The 18,534-nt window shown below is 41.2% G+C and overlaps 1 protein-coding gene across 3 annotated transcripts in view; it reads left to right on the top strand.

Annotated features, from left to right (window-relative positions):
- LOC127649316 (alpha-N-acetylgalactosaminide alpha-2,6-sialyltransferase 5-like) overlaps positions 1-18,534 on the top strand; it is a 46,254-nt gene that overhangs the window by 14,907 nt on the left and 12,813 nt on the right. For all 3 annotated transcript variants that reach the window (XM_052134369.1, XM_052134370.1, XM_052134371.1), the window contains one exon: positions 16,410-16,822. In XM_052134369.1, the coding sequence (XP_051990329.1) occupies positions 16,410-16,822 (413 nt within the window). The remainder of the gene's footprint in view (positions 1-16,409; positions 16,823-18,534) is intronic.

Here is an 18,534-nt window from a genome sequence, read left to right as displayed (position 1 = left end):
TTATCCACTGACTAACAAAATCACAATACTGACAGTATTAGATATACAGATGAAGATATCAAATTAATTATATGAAGTATTTATTGTAGCGCTTGAATTGGTCATCATGACTATTGATCAAAACAGTCATTTTAGAGTAATTTAAGATTATTTTACATTATTCACCCATTCATTAGTTTAGCCAGTTAATGATGAAACTGTCCACACAACTTTTTAATACAAAGTGATGCCCATGCCATCAAAGCTCAAGTATGTTATATTACATTCGAGTCGCTAAACCCTAGTCTTAAAGCCTATAATTTTATTTACTTTCCCTTAAAAGGAAATGAATCTGTTAAGATATGACTCTCAATTCAATGTTTTAAACCATAGCAGGCCTCTAATATGGGGCAAATCAAGCACGCAAATTACGAATGTTGTGTTAAATTGAAAATCCATTTTGGCTGTTCACACTGTAGGCACATTTGAAATATTCAGACAGATACCTGATGTATTTCCACAAATGGATTTGAAAATGCATTTGTGGCTCACACTGTCATCTAAATCACAGATCTGTGTCAAATGTGAGTAAAAAAAATGTGTTTTGGGCTACATTCAGCTGTGGTGTGAACTGTGTAAACAGCCAAAAGGCGCGTTGAATCTGACATTTCAGATACATGTAGCATGCATTCATCTCTGAGATGTCTGTTGTAGATCTTTGGATTTTGAAAGCATCGAATTTGAGTTAACATCTGATAGACGTCTTTAAGAGCAGATTTATACACATGCTTAATCATAAACGTCTCAAAGACATCTGCTAAATGCTTATTTACATCAGAGAGGAAACATCTTGTAGACGTATTGCGGATGAGCAAACAATCTAAAACATATGACTTCCAGATGTAAACACACATATTAAATAGACGTATGGGTGATATATGCGTGTTTTCTGCATTTAAAATCCAGTCTGGCCTAATTTAATATATGGAAATAAATCAGATTACACATCTGATTTTTTTCCAATGTGACATCAGTGTGAACAGCCAGGTCAGATTTAGCTCAAAATTCATAATTTGCATGCTTGATTTACCTTGTATATAGACATATTAAGGTTTAAAACTTCCATATATTTTCTAGTTAACAAATTCAGTTCCTTTTTAAGGAAAGACAATAAAATGATAGGATTCAACAGTTGGATCCAGTATTTCGTTGCAAGCCAATAATTACAGGTAACACCTTACATATATGAAATGTAATTTTCCCTGCTGTGTGTTTTGCTCGTAAGTAGACCTAACATAACATTCATGAGCTTTAATTATAATTAAATTCCACCACACGACTGAAGATGACTTTATTTAAAAGTACTTTATCCATCAAGTCGGCCTTTCTCGAGCACTTGCTGATGATATAATACTCGATTGGCATTAAGTGTCTTATCTGCATTAGAAATAACAATAACAGCTAATTACAATTTAAATTCTAATTTAATTCATTAAACATTTTATAATGATGAACATGTCACGGTTTGTTATTTTCATGCTCGGACAGTGTTACACGTGTGCAGGTCATTTTAGGACCATCAGCTGTTCAGACGACAGTGTCTGATATGAGCTACATTTAAAATATCATGTGAACATCCTTACAAAAAATTTAATTTGAGCTCTTTAGACTTGGGCCAATTATAAACATGCACAAATATGTGTTTGATCAGCACCTTGCTGAAAAACTAAATACAGCTTAATCAAGCCTAGGATGGTTCGTTTGGTCTCCAGCTGGTGTTCAGCTGATTTAGGTGGGCGGTCAGCCTGACTGGTGCCAAAAATAAAACAATCTAACCAGCAAATCAGACAAGGCTGGAATACCAGCTAAGACCAGCAAACCATCTTAGGCAGGTTTAAACTATTTTTCCCCCAGCAGGGCATTCATTCATTAACATAATACTGTGCAAAGGGTGTTCTGGGTATTTCCACGCAAACAGGAAATAAGAGGATGTTGAAGGTAGGCCTACTTGTCTGTGCAGAATGCCAATTTCATGCTTTTCATGTTTAACCTCTTATTCTCTGTAATTCGTCAGCTTGAGGGGATGATATCTGCCAGTTGAGTCTCAAGAGGTGTTTCAAAAACCATAAACACTCACACAATGACACTTTCTTACTGTGGTCTACAGCAAGGTGTACAAATATAACACATGAATTGATTTTCCTTTTGCTATATTCATGTTGAGTAATAAATAGGGGGGACAACAGCAGATGCCTTGGAGTACAGTATATTAATGAATTTGTTTTTCAGTGGCCCATACAGCTTGAAGAAGCCTGAAGCATTATACAGCTATTTAGATGTGACATGTTTCCGGATGAACAGGTTTAATCAAACCACAGTACCTGCAAAGAAAAATGATTTCTTATTTTAATGTCATCCTTTAATTTCCCCTCTAGACTCAATACGTAGTGATCCGAGAACCAGCTGACACTCTGGTATTCCCAAAGGTATTCACCTCCAATTCAACAGTCACTAATGGCACAGCTTTGAGAGTATGATGGTTGCTGTTGGCAGCTCTCATATGTAACAGAATGAAATGTTGCACAATAGTTTGGCCCCAAACACACTTGACAGCCCATTGTGTGATACTTTATAAGCGCCATTGTACATATCGAGCATTGTCTTCCATTTTTATGCATATGGAGATCGCCGCTGGGAGTCCACAGTAATTCAGGATCAGTCTTGTTGCTGAGGGATAAGCAGCAATGTGCCATCTGGGTGATGAATGGATAACGTTTGTGACAGCATCTTCTTGATCACAGTGGTTAAATTACTCGTTCTAAAATCTGTCAGCCATTAAAGGTATGAAGCAGCTATTAAGGAGGTCAGTGGTTTATAGAGAAGGGTTCAAGATGAGTAGTGAATCGTGGATGATAATTATAGAGGGACAATAGACCATATTATCAGACTAATCATATCGCATTAATCGGGTTTACATTTAATTGAGTCTGAGGTTAATTGTACTGAATGCGCATAATACTCAGAATGAATTGATCGTTTATGGCACGGTTCTGCAATGGATATGATTGCATAGATGTTCTGTAATAATCGTAAACAGCTGTAATGTCCAGGGTGAATCGTTCAGAACTGAAGATAGAATGTCCTTTAAATTCCAATTCAGTTCCTACATTTGAAATGAATTTGAATTGAGGTAGCAAAAATGATGCAGACGTCTTTTTGTAATTTGAATTTAAATGGATAGTTCACTCATTTCATTACTTACCTACATTCATGTTGATGGTGAAGAAAGGTCTATCCATTCAGGAGCCCTTGGAGAAAGCAGGCATATTTCAGAGCTTTATCAACACAAGGTTATAGTCTCAGTAGCTCAGCAGAAACTCAGCATCATTATCATTATCTGATAAAGAGCTGAGGAGTTAATGACTGGAACAGCCTACGTGTGTGTTGTGTTTTGTATATGGAGGTGATAGGATGTCTCTAATGAATACTGAGTGAGTCTTTTTGGGTGACGGCATGTGTCTTCATTGCTGTATGTTTCTATTATCGACACTTCTACTGATTTCAACCAACACAAATACACACAAACACAGTATGCATACATAATGCCAAACAGAAAACCCACCAGCATTAGGGTTCTTATCATATGAACCATCACAGCTGGAGTACTCTCTCTGATGTTGAGTATTTGTGTAAAAATAAAACAATTGTTCATTCTACTCTGAGATGTTTTTGATAAAGTTTTGATCTGTAATTTTTGATCAGCTCAAAGAAAAGCAAACAAAGTTACCATGGTAAATTATGTATTAATTACATCTAACAACATATTATTTTACAAAAGTAACACATTTACGTAATTTAACATTAAGATGGGTGCACACGGTACAATTCATATTGTCATTTATGACTGTTGCTTCTCAGACTGTTATGATACCCATTATGATCCCAATGTGATCTTGGCTAAAAGCCAAGACTGTGCGAAACACATGGTAGCCAAGACTTATGTCCCACTCATCCTGATTGACAGCTTTGACTATGTGTTATGTCATCTGGCCATCATAGGAGCAGTCATACTGTGATGCAAAATGTCTGACATAGCTGTATACTGCAAAAAATAATTTTCTTAATTTTTATTGTCTTGTTTTCTAGTAAAATATCTATACATCTTTAAAACAAGGAAAATTGTGCCCTACAACAAGAGAAATCTTTTACGATCCCCCAAATTTGTCAGACAGCAAAATCGTAGCTAAAATTGTAATGTGAACCCAGGTTTACATTGCAAAAAATATTTTTCCAAATCAGTATTTGTCTGTTTTTCCCAGTAAGATATCTGAACATCCTTAAAGCAAGGTCAATTTTGCCCTAAGACAAGAGAAATATTTTACAATACCTGAAAGTTCTCTCAGACTGGAAAATCGTGGTGTGAATCTGGATTTACACAGCAACATTTTTGTCTTGTTTCCCTGTAAAATATGTAAACATACTTAAAACAGAAACATTTTGCTTATGACAAGAGAACCCATATTATTGTTTTTGACTTTGTTAAAACAAAGTGAATATATTTGAGGATGTGCAATTATCATAATATTGCATAGGATGTCCAATTACCATAATATTGCATAGGATGTGCAATTATCATAATATTGCATAGGATGTGCAATTATCATAATATTGCATAGGATGTGCAATTATCATAATATTACATAAGATGTCCAATTATCATAATATTACATAGGATGTGCAATTATCATAATATTACATAGGATGTCCAATTATCATAATATTACATAGGATGTGCAATTATCATAATATTACATAGGATGTGCAATTATCATAATATTACATAGGATGTGCAATTATCATAATATTGCATAGGATGTGCAGTTATCATAATATTACTGTTACGATTCAGACGAAGGTAGACGAGGAGTGAGGATCCAAATGCAGTTCTTTAAATGACAGAAACAAACGGTGAACAGTATAACTCAGAACGAGTGAAACAAACGGTGAACAGGATAACTCAGAATAACTAAACAACACTGGAACAAACAAAACATCCACGAGGGGAAAACGAAACATAAACACGAGGAACATCCACGGAGAACACGGGCAGGAATACAATCATGACAACCATAACATTACCATTTGGATTTGACGACCGACAACGAATGAACAAACAACAGGGTTTAAATACAGAGGGATGATGACTAAATTAAACACAGGTGAGAACAATGACACTGGCAGTGATGAGGGCAGGGGATAAACACAGAGCAGACAACGGGGAATCGTGACATAACCCCCCCTCTGAGGAGCGGATTCCAGACGCTCCTGAAATAGAACAAAAAATAAAACAAAATCATCCAAGGAATGGGGGGGCAGGCAGGCAAGAACAGGTTCAGGAGGCCTGGGAGGCGGCCACCGGACAGGGACAGGATCTGGGGGCCTGGGAGTCGGCCACAGGACATGTTCGGGAGGCAGAGCCGAGGGAGGTGGCACTGTAGGAGGCTCTGGAGGCGGAGCAGTTGAAGACTTGGGTGGCAGAGCAGTTGAAGACTTGGGTGGCGGTGCCGAAGGAGGCGCAGGCAGGGCCGCAGGTGACTCAGGAGGAGGAGCTGAGGGAGGCAGAACCATGGAAAGCTCTGGAGGCTCAGGGGGCGGAGCCGTAGGAGGCTCAGGAGGCAGAGCAGAGGGAGGCTCAGGCTGTGGAGCCGTAGGAGGCTCGAGGGGCGGAGCCCTGAGGGGCTTGAGGGGTGGAGCCCTGAGTGGCTCGAGAGGCGGAGCCCTGAGTGGCTCGGGAGGCGGAGCCCTGGAAGGCTCAAGAGGCGGAGCCCTGGAAGACTCGGGAGGAGGAGCCCTGGAAGGCTCGGGAGGAGGAGCCCTGGAAGGCTCGGGAGACTTGAGAGGCGGAGCCCTGGAAGGCTCGGGAGGAGCAGCCCTGGAAGACTCGGGGGCGCTGGCTCTTGGACGGTCATGGCTACTGGCGCTGGCTCTTGGACGGTCATGGCCACAGGTGCTGGCTCAGGGGCGGTCGAGGCTACAGGCGCTGGCTCAGGGGCAGTCGAGGCTACAGGCGCTGGCTCAGGGGCGGTCGAGGCTACAGGCGCTGGCTCAGGGACAGTCGAGGCTACAGGCGCTGGCTCAGGGACAGTCGAGGCTACAGGCGCTGGCTCAGGGACGGTCGAGGCTGCAGGCGCTGGCTCGCTGACGGTTGGGGCTGCAGGCGCGGGCTCGCTGACGGTGGGGGCTGCAGGCGTATGCGCTGGCTCGCTGACCGTGGCAGGCGTTGCCGCTGGCTCGCTGACCGTGACAGGCGTTGGCGCTGGCTCGCTGACCGTGGCAGGCGTTGGCGCTGGCTCGCTGACCGTGGCAGGCGTGAACTGGGGAGCGGAAGCCCTTCTTCTTCTCCTCCTTCGGGCGGACGAAGCTGGCAGCACTGGCTCTTTGACCAAGGCTGGTGTGAAGGGACGAGCCATGGACGAATGGGAGGTTACCCTGCCTCTCCTCCCACAGTGAACGGCGAGGCGCAGGCCAGCAGAGTCTCCTCAATAAAATCGCGGAGCGTCCAGCCGCGCGTCGACGGTGGCAACCGCTCCTTGAGCGCACCGTTCAGGTTGGCCTGGAAAAAACCCACCAGGAAGGAGTCTGGGAAGTCCGTGACACTCGCCAGCTCGAGGAAATCACGGATGTGGTGCTCCACCGGACGGTTTCCTTGCATTAAGCTGAGCAGACTCCAGTTGGCTTGTAGAACCGCTGGATCCATTATCGGGTCGGCCGTTCTGTTACGATACAGACGAAGGTAGACGGGGAGTGAGGATCCAAATGCAGTTCTTTAATGACCGAAACAAACGGTGAACAGGATAACTCAGAATAACTAAACAACACTGGAACAAACAAAACATCCACGAGGGGAAAACGAAACATAAACACGAGGAACATCCACGGAGAACACGGGCAGGAATACAATCAGGACAACAATAACATTACCATTTGGATTTGACGACCGACAACGAATGAACAAACAACAGGGTTTAAATACAGAGGGATGATGACTAAATTACACACAGGTGAGAACAATGACACTGGCAGTGATGAGGGCAGGGGATAAACACAGAGCAGACAACGGGGAATCGTGACAATTACATAGGATGTGCAATTATCATAATATTGCATAGGATGTGCAATTATCATAATATTACATAGGATGTCCAATTATCATAATATTGCATAGGATGTGCAATTATCATAATATTGCATAGGATGTCCAATTATCATAATATTACATAGGATGTCCAATTATCATAATATTGCATAGGATGTGCAATTATCATAATATTGCATAGGATGTGCAATTATCATAATATTTAACAAATATAAAACAACAAACAAAATTTAATATTATGCTTAAAAACCAGAAAAAAAAATTGGCAGTGGGGCAAGAAAAATGTAATATATGCTGTAATCTCTGAAAAAAAAACTTATTATATTACACGATTTTGTTTCCCTAGTAAATGTATTGTGTTTTAATAAGGGTGTTTTGATATTTTGACTGTAAAACAAGGCAAAAAATGGCATGAGAAAATTATTCTTTGCAGTGTACAGCTGTTTTATTCTCTTCTGTTTTAACATACAGAAACACAACAATCTCATAATTGGCCTCTTGTTTATTAGTAAATGATGCAGAATGGATTTCTAAAAAGCAAATCGAGATGGGATGTTTGACTAACAGAAACCTATTTGTGGTCCTATGACAAAATCTACTGTATCCATCTATCCCTCATCCATCCATCCTTGGTGCATCGGTCAGTTAGAGCTATATATTATTTTTTAAATTTCGTTGTACCATGTACTTCAAAAAAGTGCTTTTCAGGTGAACCCATGATTCAAGCTAGACTCATTTCCTTTTGCTGTTAGGACTCTTCCCAGTTTTTTCCTAGAACCCCCTCCCCTTTCAAAACACTTGTTCTTGCAATTCTAACCCCTCCTTTCAGTTCACTATGATTGCTCCTTCTCTCCATACCCCTGCCATCGCTCTCCTTGAGAGGAGCATTTTATCATTGCAGCCCATCACTGCTTATTAAGCCTGTGGATAGATGCTAATTCCTCCCCAAGGGCTTGTTTTAAGGAATCACGGGTGTCTGCAGATGACCTAATCTGTGCTTGCTAACTACACGAACCGGGAGCACCTTTTATATTCAGGGCAAGGCAATCATTTCGATGGGGGTCATCTTCTGCTCACCTCTACTCTGACAGTGTCTCCTCTTTCTTGTTTTTTTTCCATTCTCTTTCTATCGCTTATATCATGTAAGGGGGACAATAAGTAATGGAGAGTAAACATTCAGTCTGTGTCTTACCTGCTGAGCAGGCAATGAGCACTCAATATGGAGTAGAAAAGAGCCACTGTGGCTTATAGATTAAGTTGGAGGATGAAGATGAATCTAACAAACAACAGAGATGATGCTGGAAGGGTTACATCCAAACAACATCCACAAACGTGTCTGCTGCAATGCTTTTGTACACTTCAAATTCTATTAAAGGAAAAGGTTTAGCCAAAAAGTAAAGTTTTGAGATCATTCACTCACACCCATGTTGTTCCAACCAATTATTATTTTTTTCTGTGTCAGAGCTTCTGTTTTCCTTATAACAAAAGTGAATGATGATTTTATACTGACAAGTATCCAAAAAAGGACCATAAATGTAGTCCATATTAGTCATGCACTATATTCCAAGTCTTCTCAAGCTAAATAATAGCTTTGTGTGAGACTGAACAGACCAAATTAAAGTCGCTATTCATCGATAATCATCCCTTCCACATTATCTCTCAAATCTCAGTTTTGGTCCATTTTTTTTAACGAGTCCTTCTGTGACCGGTGTTTGCCATCAGTTACACCAAAGACGGCTTTTTTTTTTATTTTACTTTTTTTTACTGAACACAAGCACAAATGAGATTTGAGAGCTACTGTAGAAGGGATGTACATCAATGAATAAGGACTTTTGGTCTGTTCTTCTCATAAATCTATCATATGGCCTCAGAAGACTTAGAATATAGTGCACAAGTTGTATGAACTGTTTTATGATGGTTTTTTTGTCCTTTTTGGAGTTTGGCAGTATAAAACACCATCCACTTTCATTTTATGGAAATCTGAAGCTTGGGTATTCTGCCTAACATCCCCTTTTTTGTTCCACTGAAGAAATTAAATAATATGGTTTTGAAACAACATGAGGGTGAGTCAATGATGACAACATGTTTCTGAGTGAACGATTCCTTTAAAATAGCTCTTTTCTTTCTTGCATAAGCTGGTACTAATTGAATATAGTTTTACCATGGTTGGAACTGTAACACTAGGTAGATATTACAGCAGGCTCTACACTTGCTGGTTCTAGTGGATATGTTGGTTACAAATGCATCCTTAATTTCCACTAATAACAATAACTGACTGGCTAGTTGCTGGAGATTTGTCTAGTAATTGAAAGACCAGTTGTCTTTACCACTGTTCTATTTTGGATTGTTCGGGGTACTTCCTCCTTATAAGCCAATAAAAACTGTAGTGGTCAACTATATACTATATATATATATATATATATATATATATATATATATATATATATATATATATATATATATATATATACAGTATATACAGTATGTGTGTGAGTGTGTGTTTATATTAGGGCTGTCGTTTTAAAAATGGTTATTTAGTGTGATTCATTATATTTAAAAAATAACGTGTTAAAAAACTACTGCAATTATTCATTCCCCAAAACCCGTACATAACTTCTGTTGTAAGGAATGTTCCTACCATCGAGGCAATTCAAGATTGATGTACCACCATGTTCTTGAGAATCTTTGGCAGTAGGGGGCAGTCAGTACAACTCCAGCTGTACAGGCAACACAACTAAAGCCAACATGCAGGAAACACAGCTTTTACACCAACATGATCACAGAGGAAGTCGGCATGTAGTTTCTGAGAGTTCCAGTACCCTAGGATCGGCCACACTCACCGACTCACTGGCAAGTGCCATCTCCTATCAGACAATTTTGTATCGGCTCCAGCATGTTCACCTTCTCTTTTGGCACATCATGGAGCATGTTACATTAGCAGCGAGGCAGACCCGAGTTTGTATCCTGTAATTGCTTTCGCAATATAAAAAATGCATTCCTCTTCACTGTATTACAGCCTGTAGAGCTGAAAAAAAATCAGATTTTTATACCCAGAAAATGAAGCACACACATGACTGTACGCCCAACAACAATTACTGCTTTGGCCACTTGGGGCAATGTTTCAAATTTCAGTAAGCACAGACTGATTTTATCCTAACAGTCAAACTCCTGCCACAACACTGAACCAACCGCTAAAATGGCCGGGTCTTTGGCTCTGCTCCACAGTGCGATACCTGATGTGTGTTTGCAATGTCACTCCTTTTATACCCGTATGTCTGGGGGAGTGGCATGCTAATTCCACACTCCAATTTCCATTGGCCTTTTCTCCAAATCAGAGATGTCTGCGCTCGACACAATGTGGAGACCATCACATCAGGGACTGATTTTTGCCACAGCTGGGCACACGGGGGTGGGAGGCCCGCGCCATGCCTGCCAGAAAGAGAAACCGTGCCCGGTGGTCGTGATAACGATTTGATCCCAGGAAATGAGAAGACTGCTTTTTTCTTAGAATGTGGGTACCTTAGAGGGTGGGTACCCTTGGGGCATGCTGTGAGGTAGGAAAAGGAAAATAAAGAACCTCCTTCCGGCCCTCCACCGGGGGAAGGAGTGGTGCTCTTACCAGCTCCTGTGCAGCTGGTCTCCTACTTCCTGGACTGCCCGTCTCGGGGAAGGCTATGAAGCCTTTCTTGGGTTCTTGGCGACCGGACATGAGACGGGTGGTGTCTGCTTTCTGCGGGTGGCTTGAGGCCGGGGCTAGCCTACTGTGGTGGGCTGTGGTGGAGCCAGTGTTGCTGCCGCAGGGGGACACCCTTGGCGACAAACAGACAGGGGTGCGAGACATTGGGTCGTGCTGGGGCAGGATGTGTTGAATGGTCCCCGTCTGCTTTTAACCTCTGAGGATTGCTGGGCGAAATCCTCTACGGTGCCACCGAATAGGCCAAACTGGTTCGACCAAGTTGGGCCAAAGGTGGTACTCCTGGACCACTAAGGTGGACATCGCTTGCCCGAGAGACCAAGCCGTGACCATCATCGCTTGGAGTGCAAGACCAGTCACTGAGCACAGCTCCTGCATAAACCTCGGGTCAGAACTACCCTTGTGCAGTTCTTTGAGCGCCATGGCTTGGTGCACTTGCAGGAGAGCCTGTCCAGTGGCACTGTAGGCTCAGTCGTGAGTGACAATGTAAACCCATGGGCCCTGGACGGGAGACTTGGACGGCTCCGCCAGGTGGCGGCGTTCTGCAGGCACAAGTGCACCGTGATCGCCTTACCAAACTGGGAAGTCTGGGGAGCACCCCCTGGCAGCTCCACCGTCGAGGGTAGTGAGAGAGGACGAGTCCGTGAACCGAGTCTGGGCAGTAAAAGGTGCCCGCCGCGATCAAGAAAGGTATGGGGGCGGGGCAGGACCGGAAGCGGTGCTCGGAGCCCCGGGACTGATTTCCGGGCCACGAGGGTTCAGGGGGGAGCGGAGGATTCCACTCCATCCCGACGCTCGCAGCCGCCCGGGCAAGCATGGCGACAGACTGAACCAACCCACTCTCCGATGCTGTAATCAAAAGCTCATCCAACCTCGCCCTGAGACGAGCCGGCGGTTACATCGCGAATGCGCTGATTCAAACGAGCGTGCTGGGGAATGGGAGACCCGTGGGTGGTTTCCCGGCGGAGAAGCTCCCATTAAAATCCCCAAATAGCCCCCAGTGCATACCCGTAGGTAGAAGGACCGAGTCAGGGAGCCGCTGGAGTGGCTTTTGGACCGTAACGTTTTCCAGAATCATGCCCTCGCAGTACGAGCATGGTCCATCTACAAGTGCTGTCCCTATGTGGGCCGTGCCCAACACGAGAGGCAGCAATAGTGGCCGTGGGAAGCGGAGAGGTAAAGATCGCAACCAGGAAACATATACAAACGAAAAAGGCATCTTGAAAAATACGTTTTTTGTTTGCGCCACTCTTTTAGAGGAAATTAAAGTCTTTTATGTGTTTTTATATATATAGATATATATATGTATATGTAGGTATAAATATATATATATATATATAAACAAAGTTGTTCACTCCGTAGTTTTCTGCTGCAGCAGCGCCATGGGGTTTTTGCTCAGCACAACCGTGTTGTGCGAGGGGGAGGACCGCTGGAATGTGCAGTAGATCCAACAGCATAGAGAGATGAATGGAGGCAGAAGAAATTAATCTCTGAACTTTCTCACAAGAAGATATCTGGTGTGTTTGCTGCATCACTACTTTTATACCCGTATGTCCGGGGGAGTGGCATGCAAATTCCACATCCCAATTTCCATTGGCCTTTTCTCAAGATCAGAGATGTCTGGGCTCCGCAGTAGCGACCCCTAGTGTCAACTCATCGACACAACGCCGAGTGAGTGACAGATAGGACACAGCATACGAAAATTTTATTTAATTTGACACAGCATATGAAAAAAAACAGCGCTTTTGACTGAAATCTAGTGAGACGCATCACAACCGTAGAGGAAAATAGGCCAATAACTGGGTAAATAAAACCCCCCCCCAAAATATTTGACTTTTGAATCCACTTTTTGGATTGTCTAAATGCTTGAATTGTCTATTGCTACAATATATGTTTTTGATTAAATGTTTTTGAATTGTCTGAATTATAATATTAAATAATATTTTTATTATTTTAATTATGTTATACTATCTTTTTTGGGGGGCCTTTTTTAGTAAACTTTGATAGGTGATATTATAATTGTAGTTTTCCACTCTACATGGTGTAAAAAAAATAGTATTGTACCAGTGGAGGGACTGCAGGCATTCTAAATCCAACTGCAGCTTAATGTGTAGAGGTCTTCGTTGGCTCTATAAGATCAAGATTTAAAAGGTGCTTTTTCCATAGGACATCATCCAGGTCGGTCAAAGTTCTGTGGGGGCAGATACTGTGTGGGCCTGCTAATACCTGCAAGGGAGAAAACAAGCCAGTGAAGGCATCATGCCCTCTGACAATATAGCATTCAGTAGTTAATAGTAATATTCAGTTCTTCTGAGACTAAAGCAACACTGTCAAGTATCATAGCAAGAACAGCGTGGAACAAGTGCACTGTACTGGAGGTGGCTCCTCATATAGAGATTAATCAGCTGTGCTGTTCCCCTATGGGTCTGTGCAATGATGATTTGAGTAGGTTTCCGCCTATATAAACATCACAGAAGGTGGCAAACAGAATAGAACATCTCTAGACACTGCAGAAACGAGACATCTCCCCTCATCTTTTTAAAACACAGCACCAACATAACCCTAATAACACTGTCCTCTCTTTCCCTTCCTCTGCCCTCTGAAGAACTCACAGCCCCTGCAGATAGCTGGTAATCAAGGCCCTGAGGTTATACGCTGTTGTTGTAGGCTCCAAATAATTGGGATACACTTAGTAGACTGTTTGGCAAAAATAAAAGCCTTTTGTCTAATTAAGAGCTTGCAGAAACATGCCGCTTGGAGCAGCAGGGGCATGATGGGTGGCCGATGGGATTTGGCTAATTGCCACTTGTTTCTTTATGGCTGGTATGTCCTGTCGCGTCTCCTTCGTTAGCTCGGTATATCATGTGCACCGTGGGCTGCTCCGGTCAGCAAAGTGATTTGCAGGGAGTCTGTGATCTCGACAAGGCCCTTAATCGACGATGCCCCGGAGCCACTTCCTCCCACAATGCAAATGCAATTTTAGTTCCTCTCTCTGCACGCATTGAAATGTATATCTTTTTTTTCTTTCACGTCAGATTGCCTGCAGTATGTACACTGCAGTGAGACTAATTGTTGCCTCTCTGTGTATTTTTGTCTTCAGACTTTATTCCCTTTTATGAGTTTCATTTTTCACTAAGCACAATGGAATATGGAGACAAAAACCTGTCTGAGCAAATGAAACTTTGCCAAACAAATGTCTGGGGTAGACAACATTAGGGTACAAATTCCAACATAGTCTAATGACAACTCATAATAAGCCGTTAAAGATGGCTAAGTCATAAGATAACATACGACTTTTATTCCCATAGACAACAACCAATCAACAAACAGAAGTTTGTATCGATGCAATACAGGCATCACATTTTAGCTACCCTTCCTATCCAACACTTTATTAGGTTTAGGTTTTGGGTAAGGGGTCAGTTGTTAGGATTCTCAAAAACCCAGAAGGAAAAATCCTAATAACATTGTTTGTTGGTTCGTTTATTTTTCTCTGGGAGTAGAAGTTGTACGTTTTTCTATGAGCCAATTTCGATTTGATTTCTCACGATTTTACAATCTCATACTATTATTTAGACTTGTCACGAGACCATCTGTGCAAATGAAACTTGCCAAACAGAAGTCTGGGGTTGACAATATTAGGGGGTAAATTCCCTAAATTCATTTCATTGTCGTTCTTTTAAACACAAACACCTCCTATTTTTATGTAAATTAGGCTTATTTTGTATATGAACTTATTTTGGATCAAGCTTTATTCACAACACTCAAGGCTATTTGCTTGGCACAATTAACATTTCGCTATGACGGCCCATGGAAATCAGGAGATAAACTGAACTGATCATGGCATGATGGTCATATGATGGAGATGAGCATTAAAATTGGACATATATACAGACGTGCAGTGTAGTCGAGTGAACATTCGATTTTTAAGAGACGATTCAAGTGTCTGGATTACAGTGGTGAAACGATGCTGTTGCATTCAGCACTATTTTTTGTAACATACTTGTTGCTTAAAAAAATTGCCTAAACACAATGTATCTTCTAACCTAGGCTATAGACAAAAATATATGTCCCTCATCAATGTATGTGCATACATTCATAGAAAACAATGGTTGAATTTGAAGGCATGATTAATTTAAATTGAAGGTTTGACTTCATTTCCACTAAAAAGAAAGAGATGCTTTTGTTGATTGCAACTCTAATTCTATTTGACATCTTGTTATTTCACAGTTTGTAAACATGATCTATATTAATGGCTTCAAGTAAAGAACTAATGCTAAATTTAGCACTTGGGTTTTTAATTAATTTTATATTTAATTTTAAAACTTCCCAGTGTAGCACTTAAATAATTAAAGTCATGTTATTACACCTTTCGCAGAAGGAAACCAAATTATTCAATTCACAAGTAGTAATGCAAGGGTAGGGTTCATACAGTATGTTATTTTAAAAGATTACTCTTGTCATCTGCTTCTCAGATGGCTGCCACTTATGGTGCCTTTTCTATGTGATATTTCCTCAAGCTCATTGACAGAGTCCCAGTCTCTCTCGTTTTTTTTAGCACAATTGAAATTTATTTGAAGGATAGCCCCTTGAGATGTATCATCTCATTTTCGAGGGGTCCTAGGAACAAACATGAATACAGACAACGGGTTACATTATATATCACATAATACTTCACATTCATACCAACATTCTTCAATATGTTATTCGCTTGGTGGATTACAAGCTCCACCACTGATGGTCTAGATTCCACTGGGGGCAGAACAATGTGCCTCCTCCACTTCTCACAGATATTGCTGATTTCCAGGCTGGTTGGTAAGCACTTCTTGAGCCCGTGGGTGTTAATTCAAGCAGGTCCCAGTGCAGTTTTCATCACCCACAGCTAAGATATGTTGGACGATGACTGATCTTAGCAATTGTTATTGTCCTCATGTAACCCACACAAATACACGACACATCTGAATGGAAAGAGTCTCCCATGCAGTTATTATTTCTCTCACAGCAGATGCCTTCATCCAGGACAAATTATGCAACTTTGACTGTGCTCTTTGCATATTATTGATTGAAAGAGAATGACAGAAGATGGGGAAGAGGAAATTTTACCTTAAATTCAATACTTCCATTAAAAGCGGTGATGGGCCTTTATTCCCGAAACACTTTATCCTCCAAGGAGGGGGTTGGTGGGTCTGGCCTTATCACTGTAAGAATACCAATGGGTCTTTAATGTCGGGTTGGAATAATTAATGGAAAGCCGTAGAGAATGGAGAGACATGCAGGGGGATACTGTTTGGTATGAATGTGGAGGTGTGTTGGAGATGCTGGATGGATTGTAAAGACTACCAGCTATTCAAGTTCAGGAGGCAATGACCTCTGAAATAAAAACCACTGTAATTACTGACAAACAAGATTTCTGTTACAGCATCATTTTCTGTTAAGCTGCTTTGAAAGGATGTGTGTCGTGAAAAGCGCTATACAAATAAAAATGGCTTAACTTGACATTACCACTATTAAAATCTAAAATATTGACTGTGCTTTTACACAGGTCATAGGCATGTGCTAATCTTTCCAATCTGTTCCCCGTAGCCTCTGAAGATGCACTGCAGTAGCTGCGCGCTGGTCACTAGCTCTGGTCATCTGACAGGTGGGGGTCACGGAAAAGAAATAGATCAGGCAGAGTGCGTCATCCGGATGAATGATGCACCAACAGCCCGTGGCTACGGCTCGGATGTGGGTCACCGCACAAGTCTGAGGGTCATCGCTCATTCCAGCATGCAAAGAGTACTGCGCAGCCGCCACGAACTCCTTAACTCCAGTCAGGACACGGTCTTCATCTTCTGGGGACCCAGCAGTTACATGCGGCGGGACGGGAAGGGTCTGGTTTATAACAACCTGAGGCTTATGAACCAAGTGCTGCCCAAATTGAAGGTCTACATCATATCCTGGCAGAAAATGCTACAGTTTGATGAGTTGTTCAAAAGAGAGACGGGCAAAGACAGGTAATGAGCTTTATAGATTATTTTACGTTAACAGATACGCGATAACTGATATGCGATAACCGATATCCATATTCGATTTTTAAGTATTGTTTTATTTTTGCATTTAGATGCAAAAATAAAAATAATTTTCCATTATGTAAGTTTAGTTTTGTTGTGAGCTATGTCTAACTATTGGTAGAACCAATAACCAATTAAGTGAAGTGTAAATATTAGTAAAAATATGGGTCAAACCGACTAAAAGTTGGGTATGCATATCAGTTACAGATTGATGAGCTGATCAAAAGAGCACTTTATGCACATTTTTAATAGAGATAGACAAATATAGGACCAATAGAGCTATTGATTTTTTTATGTTTAAGTGTCTGATAACAGATAAGCATATTTTAGTTTAAAATATTTTTTCTTTTAACTTATCAATAACTTATCGGTAAAACACAATCTTAAAAACAGATAACTGATTAAGTGGAAATGTGTAAATATCCGTTAAAAATATGTGTCAAACTGATTATTGCTCCATGTCTATATTTTACAACACAATTTGGAAGTGTATTATTTAATGTGTGGCCTATTTTAGTATCTGTTATAATGAATTCCAGAAATGTGTGATAATTTACTGCTTTAATAATACCTTGTATTAAGATAAGTGGAAAAATGTTCAAACCTATTTCTGGATTTAAATGGATCTGCAGAACACGATTAACTGAGAGCATGCATTTAAGTGATTGAGATACCAGACGTTTTCATCTATTGCCAATAATGTGTTTGTGGCATGCTCTAATTTGTTATGACCTAGTTTTATTTAAAAGAGGTGTTTTATGGAAAAGCTTATAGGTGTCCTAGAATGGAGTCTATAGAGGCCATTCTTATTCTAGTATTACTGATCTCAGAATGGACCAACCCCTTTTTCCCATTCAACTCTAGAATCACAAGGGAAATCAGTTTGTGAAAGATTCGAGATTTTAACTTTAAGCCTGGATCTCCATTTAATCAAAGGGAAAATGAGGTTACATATGGAGAGAATGTAGTCATTTCTTTGTAATGATGTTCTCTATACTGTAAATATACAGATAGAACCCAAAATAAAAATACCACCCAAAAATGGGTCGCAGATCTGTTCTGAATGGCCGCAGACAGCAGGGGATTTCAGTGCTAAATTCAAATGATAAAATCAAACTAACCAATTAACTTCATCATCCAAAATAAATGGATATATTAGCAAAATAAATGGTCTAATCGGCTATTAAAAGTGAGGCGAAAAAGCTTCCCATATCTTCTGTTGTTGATGTCAAAGGCTGTCCAATCAAACTCTACAGTATTTTAATGCAAATGTATTTGTTACTCGGTAGAAGCTAGTCAAATTAGGTAGATTCCAACATGGACAGATGCCGTGTATGATGTGCCCTTTTACTTGAAAACCTTGTGTAAAGGGATCAATGGAAAGGAGGAGGATAGAACCGGCTTGACGATATAAATAATATTTTAATGAGAAACTTAAAACAAGGACACAAACACACATGACGGACATGTCCATAAACTATATCTCTCTCCCGCACGATTCTCTGCAGTCGACCTCTATCCCTCTCGGGAGGCTTGATTAGCCTAATATGGGACCGGTGTGTAGGATCACGACCCGGCCCCGCCCTCCACCCTGCCAAATTCCTCCCTCGTTCTCTCAGGCTGTGGAGGCCCCCCCTCTTTCCTTGGGGGAGGGC

The sequence above is a fragment of the Xyrauchen texanus genome, chromosome 9 (genome assembly GCF_025860055.1).
Source record: "Xyrauchen texanus isolate HMW12.3.18 chromosome 9, RBS_HiC_50CHRs, whole genome shotgun sequence".
Lineage (NCBI taxonomy): Eukaryota > Metazoa > Chordata > Actinopteri > Cypriniformes > Catostomidae > Xyrauchen > Xyrauchen texanus.
The sequence above is the reverse complement of the archived record's forward strand: the minus strand, read 5'-3'. Positions and strand labels throughout refer to the sequence as shown.